The sequence below is a fragment of the Sceloporus undulatus genome, chromosome 7, assembly GCF_019175285.1.
Source record: "Sceloporus undulatus isolate JIND9_A2432 ecotype Alabama chromosome 7, SceUnd_v1.1, whole genome shotgun sequence".
Lineage (NCBI taxonomy): Eukaryota > Metazoa > Chordata > Lepidosauria > Squamata > Phrynosomatidae > Sceloporus > Sceloporus undulatus.
In genome coordinates, this window is record NC_056528.1 from 21,486,460 (window position 1) to 21,496,034 (window position 9,575).

General features: G+C 41.6%; 1 protein-coding gene across 5 annotated transcripts in view; it reads left to right on the forward strand.

Annotated features, from left to right (window-relative positions):
- The window catches only part of FUBP3 (far upstream element binding protein 3), a 73,757-nt gene extending 65,811 nt beyond the window's left edge, over positions 1 to 7,946 (forward strand). For all 5 annotated transcript variants that reach the window (XM_042478760.1, XM_042478763.1, XM_042478762.1 and 2 more), the window contains 3 exons: positions 2,923 to 2,994; positions 4,628 to 4,755; positions 6,276 to 7,946. In XM_042478760.1, coding sequence (XP_042334694.1) covers positions 2,923 to 2,994; positions 4,628 to 4,755; positions 6,276 to 6,284 — 209 coding nt within the window. In that variant the 3' untranslated portion in view covers positions 6,285 to 7,946. The remainder of the gene's footprint in view (positions 1 to 2,922; positions 2,995 to 4,627; positions 4,756 to 6,275) is intronic.
- The last annotated feature ends 1,629 nt before the right edge of the window (positions 7,947 to 9,575 follow it).

Consider the following 9,575-nt stretch of genomic DNA (forward strand, 5'->3'; position numbering starts at 1 on the left):
GTCAGGAGAGCCCTGGCTTTCTACCTGGACAGGACTATGGGTTCCAGCCGTTCCGAAAGGCTTTTCCAGTGCTATTCGGAACCAAGGAAGGGTTTGCCGGTGTCGCCCCAGAGACTCTCAAAATGGGTGGCGAGCACCATCCGCCTTTGTTATGAACTGTTGGGGAAGCCGGTACCGGCCAAGGTCCGCTCGCATGCGACCAGGGCGGTCGCAGCATCCTCTGCCTTTTTGGCTGGCATTCCTTTAGATGAAGTTTGCAAGGCTGCTGTTTGGTCCCAGCCATTGACTTTTATAAAACATTATAGACTGGACACCAGGGCAATTCGGGACGCAGCCTTTGGGAGGGCTGTCTTGGTTTCTGGGTTGCATTGATGTCTTATTTTGTGTCATGTGCCTTTGAATTGGTCTATAATGTGCTCACTTGTGTTCGCTTCCAGGGAGACTGGTCTTGCATGACCTTACAATTCCTCCTCAGGTTCTGCAAAGTTATTATTCACTGCAACTGTGGGTTATGTTTGCACAATGCCAATGGGTATGGTCGTGCGTGGCCCTACATGCCCTTCTTATGCCTTGCATGTTATGTCTGCATTTGATATGTTGTGCAAAAAACAGGACTGACTCTTTGATGGTTCACAGTTTATTGTTGTAATAAAATTACCTTGGTTTACCATAGCTTGGGTTTCAGGACACTCCCTCCGCCGTATACCTAAGCTTGTCAGTCTAAACCCATTTGTATGATTCGCAGAGACCACGAAGAAGAAGGACAGGTTACTCACCTGTAACGGTATTTCTTCGAGTGGTCATCTGCGAATTCATACAAATCCCGCCAATCCTCCCCTCGGTGTCCTGCTCACTTTGGCTCTGTCTTACATCGCCTACTTGGCGGAAAAAAATTTTGGAACTGGGGAAAAGAGCGGGAACCGGGGCTTTATAGGAGGGGGGCGGGGTTACCGCCAAAAAGTTTCTATATGTTGCAAAGTGTACTTTGCCCAGTGATTCTAGAAGTATCCGGACAGCACTGCGCAGGCGCAGTGAAACCCATTTGTATGAATTCGCAGATGACCACTCGAAGAAATACCGTTACAGGTGAGTAACCTGTCCATTTGGTGGTAGCAGAAAGTATGCCAGAATTCTGAGATTTGGAAAGGAAGGTGACTTTAAAGGATGAGACTGAATTCTTAGCTGTAAAACAGAGGCAGGCATGGCAAACAACTGCCAATGTTCAAAGACTTGTTTTAATGTCCTGAGAGATTCTGGTGGCAGCTCCAGAGATGGTGGAACTTGTGAACTACCAATAATTGGAGCAAGGTCTGTAAATGACTGGTTCTAATCCAAGGTTCCTTGAATTTTGTGATTTCCAGATGTGTTGATCCATCTTTCTCAAAGTTCTGTGCATAATTAATGACCATGCTGGCTGGAGAAGATGAATGTTGTAGTCCTTCCTGGCCATAATCCATGGAAAAGAGGGACCATTTCTTGGGACTTTAAAAAAAATAATGAACTAGAACCAAAAGCTTATTTTATCTATTGCAGAGCCCAGCCTTACATAAGCAGCTCTGTGTGTGATATCAGATGGCAGTTGAGGTTCTTTTCAGTTCAGAATTGCATGGCCTGAACAAGGGGGAAGGCCACTGATTTGAAAGTTATGTAAGTCCAAGGCACTGCAGCCTGCTGAGCATGACTTGGAAAGCCTTAGGTCCCAACTATCTGAAAGACCGTGGCCTGTTACAGACAGCCAAAATAAAGCTGCTTCAACTCACAGTGGAGGTGTGGTGTTTTAATGATGCATGCATCCTAAGAGTCCAGAAGTCGCACCAAAGGCACGCTCCAGCCCTAAGGACTGGAGCGTGGCTTTGGTGTGGCTTCTGGACTCTTAGGACACATACATCATTGAAACACCATACCTCCACTGTGACTCGAAGCAGCTTTATTTTGGCTGTCTGTAACAGGCCCGTATTTCCCTATAAAAATCTGTAAGAACTCTTCAGGAGACGGTGTTCTCTCAGTCCCAGCACCATCACAGGCTTGCATGGTGAGGACATGAAGGAGGGCCTTCTCAGCAGTTACTCCCATCCTCTGAACCTCCCTTCCAAAGCTAGGCTGGGCCCCTCCTTGCTCTCCTTTCACTGACAGGCAAAGACCTTTTTGTTCCAGCAGGCATTTAATATGTAACTGCCCCAGGGAGGCTTTTTTATCAGGGTATGTGTTTTATTTATTTTGTAACTTTTGTTTGTTTTAAAATAATTTTATATTCTTTTAATTGTGACTGTTTAAATTGTTTTAAAAATTTGCATTGCTAGATTTTAATTGATTTCCTTCTGTGAGCTGCTATAGGTCCTGCTTCCAGAGAAAGATGCATAGAAAATTAATTAATTAATTAATTAGACATAAGTCTAGTTCCTTGTTGTTCTTTGGACCCTGGCCCACAATTTCCTTCATTCTGCTTGTTCCTCACAGAACGATTGATAAATACAATGTTGTATTGTTGAACAGTCCAAAATTGCTCACAGCAGAAATGCAATGGACATAAAGTGTCAATAAACCATTGTTGCTGAGTCCTGATTTTTTAAAAAACATTTTAATGTATTTGGTCCCCTTCACCACAGTCTCTCAAGGAAAGCAGCATCCTCACCCCCTGAAATACAAGAGAAATGCCTTGCAGGAAGTTAGCAGCCTGACTTCTCTCAGCCGTCAGTCTCATTCTCCAGAGTTCCTCTCCCTAACAGAGGGAAAGGCTTTTTAGGGGACTGTAAGCAGCTAGCTATTCAACATTGCCACCTTCCCCTTCAGAAATGAAGCTAACAAGCCTGGTATTATTTCAGAGGGGAGGGATCTTCTTGCATACCCAGCAAAGTGTGTGTGTATGTGTGTGTCCAGCAAGAAAATGACTATTTCTTGTCTTCCGTGGTATCTCTTATCCAGGTCAACAAAGCCAGCAGCAAAATAGCCAACCAGACTACAGCAAGGCATGGGAGGACTATTACAAGAAACAAAGTGAGTAGAATGGGGGGGGATATCCTTTGCCGTTAATTTTTCTGCAATAGTGAGCCAGGTGTTGCATCTTTCCTTCCTCGGCTTTGATTTTGGACTGGTTTGCTTTTGGGTCAGCAGTGGCCAGAAGTGAATTTGCACAACTAAAATGAAAGTGCCAGCTGTTTCATTTTCTTGAGAAGTCACACCTGGCTACGATGACATGTGCCTTGGTTACATCCTTTTGGGATTACTGTACCATATGTGGAAATTGTTTGGTGAATTTGGCAGATCCAAAATGCTGCACCCAGAGTACTGAAGGGGGATGACACCACTGCTCCTCAAACACCGACTTTTTAACAGGAATGGGCTCTGGCATTCATTTGCTTCCCTTTAAAATGATTTAAAAGATAGTGGGAATGGGGTGAATCTCAGTGGGAGGAGAAAGTAGAGGCCCCAGAATTGTTTAAAATTCCAATTTCAAAATTTAAATTGAATTTTTTTTTAAAAAAATTGAATTTTCTAAAAAATTATTCTATTAAAATATTCTATAAAAACATCACATTTTAACCAAATCTTCACTATGCATATGTAAATATATTTAGAGTGTGCATATGATACTGCAATTTGAAGGTATAATTTTAATTTTGCTAGTTGTTTATGTCACAACTATTAGCATTACACTCAGTGCTATATGGGAATTACGATTTACGAGTAACATTAGTGCAAAAAAGCATTGCTAAGGATTCTGTATGGTGTCAAACAGGAGGAGGTCAGTGGGGTGGGTGACACATGAGTGACCGCACCAGGTGACGTCAACCCTAGGGATGCCACTGGTTGAAACAACTCCACCAACTGCTGGTCTGTTCCCTGGCAGGATTCAAAGTGCTGGCTTAAGCCCTACACAGCTTGAGTCTAGACTATCTGAAAGACCCTATCTGCCTCTGAACCTGCCAGAGCTCTAAGTTCTGTGGAGGAAGGCTTTCTATTGGTCCCACCACCATCACAGGGATGTTTAGTGAGCACACAGGAGACTAGGTCTTCTCAGTCACTGCTCCCAAGTTGTGGAACTCCCTTCTACAGAAAGTTCAGTTTGCCCGCAGCTTTTTTATTAAGGCAGCCCTTTAGTTTTTAACTTGTTGCAGCAAATGTGTTTTTAAACAGTTTTTTAAACTTGCATTGTCCAAAAGCATGGTTGTTTAAATGTGTTTTAACTTTTGGATTAATAAGTTTGGGGTTTTGTTGGGAGGAGCAGTGAAGCAGATCTGGGAGATGGAAAATTGGGCCTTGGGCCCTCTGAAAGGGCTCAGCCAACCCCTAACTGTGGTGAAGGGCCAGTTTGCATGAATAGTGTGAGCCCAACCATTATAACAATTGGGTTTATGTGTGCTCTGCCAGTCTTAACTGACTTCCATCAAGAAAACCACAGTCTACTGTGTGAGGTGGCTAGCATCTGCCAGGGTGGTGCTTCACTTCACCTGTTTAAATCATGGCTTCACAATAAATGTTTGCTCTTCCCAGTATTAGGGGAACCTTCTGTCATTAAAGATTGTTCCCATACATGAGGGATCTGAATGGGGGATGACAATGACACACTTACTTTTTCTCCCACTTCGTGTGTGTGTTTATGTTCCTTTTCTTCCTCCCTCTCCTCCAGGTCATGCTGCCACTGCTGCTCCTCAAGCAAGCTCCCAGCCAGACTACACGATGGCCTGGGCAGAGTATTACAGACAGCAGGCTGCTTATTACGGGCAGACATTAGGGCAAGCTCAGGCTCACAGCCAGGTGGGTATTTCTGTCTCCCTGTTGTCAGTATCTTGAACATCTTCCCTCATGGCTGTTCCCTTTGAGCACATCTATAGAAATTAACCAGGTCCTGGATTTGCTCATCATTTGTAGCAGAGCAGTCCCAAAGACCCCAAATCCCTTTCCAGTTTATGGAAAACGTCTCTTCTTATTCACTTGATAGGAAAATGTACACAAATCTGGGATGTGTGAAATTTGGCTTGAAAACAGTATACAGTATTTGACAATGTCTTAGTAGATCACAAGCTAAAATGAGTCAACAGCCCAAAATGGCAATGCAATCAACGAGTCTAGTGTCCCAGCCAATAGGCGTTGTAGACCCATTGGGTTCAGAATTTTGTACATGGTTTTCAGGATCTTCAAGAGTGGAGTTTTTCCAGCTATACCTGGAGATGATGGGGATTGTTCCTGGGGCCTTCTGCATACAAATCAGAGTTTGCTGGTCTTTGACCGTAATAAAGTTATTGTATTGTGTACAAAGCAGGTGTTCTTCCACTGAGCTACAGCCATGGTGGATTGACCTAATCTCAATGACAGCAACTTTCAGGAGGGAAGCATACCTCCTAAGTCATTGGTTGCCCATTGCCATGCAGGTGATCCATTACAGTTGGCTCTCCACATTTGTGCCTTTGACTTTTTGAGGATTTGATTAATATGTTCTTTCTAGGAATCTCTAGGTCCTTCAGTGTGACTCATCTGGAAGTAGATCACATGGAGGACTTAGAGGGTCCTAGAGAAACCACATTTGTAGGTCCTTCAGCATGATTCTGTAGTCAGCTTCTGGCGATGTTGACCAATATACAAACCACTACACAATGTCTTTCATTTTTTATGTGCCTTCAAATTGACTCTGACTTATGGCGACCCTTTCCTAGGGTTTTCTTGGCAACATTTTTTCAAGGGAGGTTTGTCATTGCCTTCCTCTGAGGCTGGGAGAGCATGACTTACCAAAGGTCACACAGTGGGTTTCCTTGGCTGAGCATGGCTTCGAAGTACAGTATGATCTTTTGAGATCTATGACCACTTTTCCTGCCTGTTACAATGGATCATGTTTTACTGAACTAAAGCCTCTTTCTTTGGAGGCTTTTAAATAGAGGTTGGGTGGCCATCTGACAGGGATGCTTTGGTTGTGAGTTCCTGCATGGCAGAATGGGGTTGGACTGGATGGCCCTTGTGGTCTCTTCCAACTCTACAATTCTATGAGTCCTAATCCAGCAGACTGTCAATATCCTGGTGTTTTCTTGGCTAGACTTCCATAGCTGAGTAGTCCGATGTATGTCTTAGAATCATAGAATCGTAGAGTTGCAAGAGACCACAAGGGCCATCCAGTCTAACCCCATTCTGTGTCTTGGAGCATCCTTCTCTATCCTGGTGCCCTCTGGACACATTGGTAGCCTTGCCAGCTGGGCATGATGATAACTGTGCCCAATGGAGACAAAGATTGTTAATTTCACTGAACATTTTGAACTCAAAGACTTTTCTCTTTCTTTTCCTTACAGGAGCAGTAGAACAACACCCTTGATATCCCCCCCCCACCCTCCCCCCCCCCCCCCCCGCCCCTTTTATCTCGGAATCATTGTGAAAGCAAACCTTTTTTGTAACAGAGGTTTCTAGATTTGCAACATTTTGATGACGACTCTTCGGGGGGTTTTTTGGTTTTGTTTTTTTGGTTTCGTTTTTTTGTGGAACACTAGTTAGGATTATCTATACTGAACTTTTTCTAAGAATCAGGAACAATTAGTAATGCGTACTAAACTTTATGGACATGCTGGGTAATTACATTTTTTTGGTTTAATTTTTTTTTTCTCCATTCCCAAATTTATAAGGAAAAAAGAAGGACAAAAATTAACGAAACTCCGGGATCCTTTTTCTTTTGTGTTGTTTTGTTTTGTTTTGTTTTGGAAAGAAGCCAGTAACCAACCATCTGGCGTCAAAAACGTAACCCCAGAACTGTGACATTTCAACAAGTGGTTTTTGTGGATTCCCCCCCAACCCTTCTTCCTTGTGTTTTTAATTTTAAATCTCTTTTCTGTAATTACAGAAATTAAAAAAAAAAAGGCTTGGAAGTCTTAGGTGGTATGTAACAAATTCTAAAAAATGAAAAAAAATGAAATTTTAAACAGTATTTAAATATTCTTAAATATGTAAATTCATTAAATATTTTACTTCTAATTTCTTGTACCTTGGCTGTCTTTTTTTGATTTTATTGCATTTTTTTAAACAAAAAGAACTGAACTATGATATGTATTGTAATTAATTATGTGAATTCTTTATCAAGACAGTTCCTGTTTTGCTGTCAGGCTGGTTATTGTGGGGGGAATTTTGTAGGGGGTTGTATAATTTCTAGAGATCTAAAGGGGTAATATAAAAAGACAAACCAATGTGTTAATTTTTTTTTTTTTAGTGATACCGTTTTTCTTTCCATGTCTCCATTGTTGGGTTGCATTTGTGTATCTAAGACCTCCAAGCTTGTCTAAAAAAAAACAAAATACAAAAAAAAAACACACAACAAAATACTTTTTTGTCTATTTCAGAAATAAATACTGTTATTTTTAATATTAAGATGAAACTGCTATTATTAGTACCTTTAACGAACACTGTGGAACATTAAATCATATGAAATAGTAGTAACTATTTTTTAATTCCAGGGTGTGTATTTGCTTTTCTTCCCCCCTGTTTTTGTTTTTTTTGTTTTTAAGTATTTTCTTATCTTAATATTTGTCAAAAATTTACCTAGAGAAATAAAAATGAAATCTAGTATTAACCACAAGTATGCTCTAAATAATTTTTTGATTTAATAAAAGGGATAATATGGTTTCCAATGTTTACTGTAGTGTTTTCTTGTACAGATAACTGTATTTTTGAAGAAGAAGAAGAAGACAAATGGGGAAGTAAAGCTATTTTTTTCTCTCGACATTTTTAATTGACCTGCAGGACATTCCGTTTTGAATTGTACTGAAGTTGCTGTTCTAGGATCCTCCTCTTCCTCTCCCCATTTCTTTATAATGCTTGGAATGTCTAACTATACAGAAACATATTTGGATAATATTGAGCATGATGTGTTTTAAACAACAGAAAATTGTTCTTTTTATTTGACTGACAGTTGCATTTTACACTCTCTCTATAATAAAAAACAAATTCCACAAGGTAATTGTGGGTTAAGTATGAAAGTCTGTTTGGTCACTGCTCCTCTTCCTCAAAGGTAGCTGACAGAAGCAGCGTTTAAAACCAACCCGGCTCCTATCCCATCCGATCCCAGCAACTTGGTTTCTCTTGTTTGTTTTCTGGGGTGTATGGTTAGTAATACCTGTATATTCATTTACTTACTTGCTTACTTACTGTTAAGCTACTTGGAACCTCCACTGTTTTGTGCATAAGAGCTCTTGTCTTTCCTGACAGTCTCTGCTTAGTATGGATAGGGTCTCTTTGATCCAAGTAGCCACAAAAGAGTTTCCTGCAGTCCCTCGCTTCCCTGATGCAAAGGGAAACGTTCTGTAAGCATGGAGATTGTGCGACTGTCCTTTGCAGCGAGGGTTTCCATATGCACCAGAGCTTGACAGGATATCAGATAGGGATGGAAAGAGTATTAGGAATTATTTGAACAACAATAAAAAAAACACAGTTTTTCGAGGTTGAGAAGACACAGTTTGGGACTTATTCTGTCCAAAATCCACATGTGGTTCTTGTACACAGGAAGCAGATTTTCTCTGTACAAAATAATATTTCCGCATTGAAATATTACGCTGCTTTCTGTACAAAGCAACCGTGTGCAGATTTTGTTCGGGATAAGTCAAATGGCAAATAGCCTTTGAAAAGGTCAGTTTTCCAAGACTTTCTCACAGTGGAAGGGAAATAGCTAAAATTTCTTTGCAAAGAAACTGAGTGAAGAATTACTTCCCTAGTGTCAGGGGTACTATTCTCTCAGTTGTAAGAATGTGAATGGAGAGAGTGGTGCTGAGTCAGACCAAAGGCCTAAGTAAGCCAGCGTTCAGTTCCAACAGCAGGCAACCCATTACCCAGTGCCTTCTCCCAGAACTGGCCGTAGATCCAGGCCCCTCCAAGAGTTCTTTAAGTGCCAGACACTGATACAAGTTACTGCTATAGCATACACTACTTTGAAAGTAAATGTTGCAGCAGGTTGTACATAAAAGAGGAAACTTCCAGCAAACAAATTCTACTCCTACTTATCCCTTGACCACCAATCAAACCCAGTCTCAAATGCTGGACATATAGGAAGCCCTTGCACCATCTTCTTCCCTGGGGAGGCCAGTGGAGGATGGATAGTACAGAAGCAAAGAAAAAAATCAAGAGTACAAGCATGACCCATTTCTGTTAGCTATGAGAACGGCACAAGCAGCTTAGCAACCAGGGAACATTCACTCCTTGCTTTCACATTCATGGTCTTTCTATATTTTCACAGACCCAAACTGCCAAGGGAAGACAAAAAGGATCCAGCAAGGTCACTAATACAAATTAACTCATGTTATTGGGGAGCTGTTAATGCTTGGCCATTATGCTAACAAGAACTCTCAAACCCATATGCCTTGTGTCATAGGCCCAGCTCACTAGACCCAGTATCACATGCAAGGTGAGCGTAGCCTTGAACATACATTCCCCAGCAAACTGGTTTTGGGAGGCACACTGTTCCTGCTGATGGAGCTGATATGCAGCTGCTATGATTAGTAGCCACGCAAAGCATTCTCTTTTATGGCACCCTCCTTCTGGACCCAATCTTGTTGCCCCTACAAAAGAGTTGTTGCCTTCCCAGAGTCCTGGCTGTATGCCCCTTTCAGCAATTG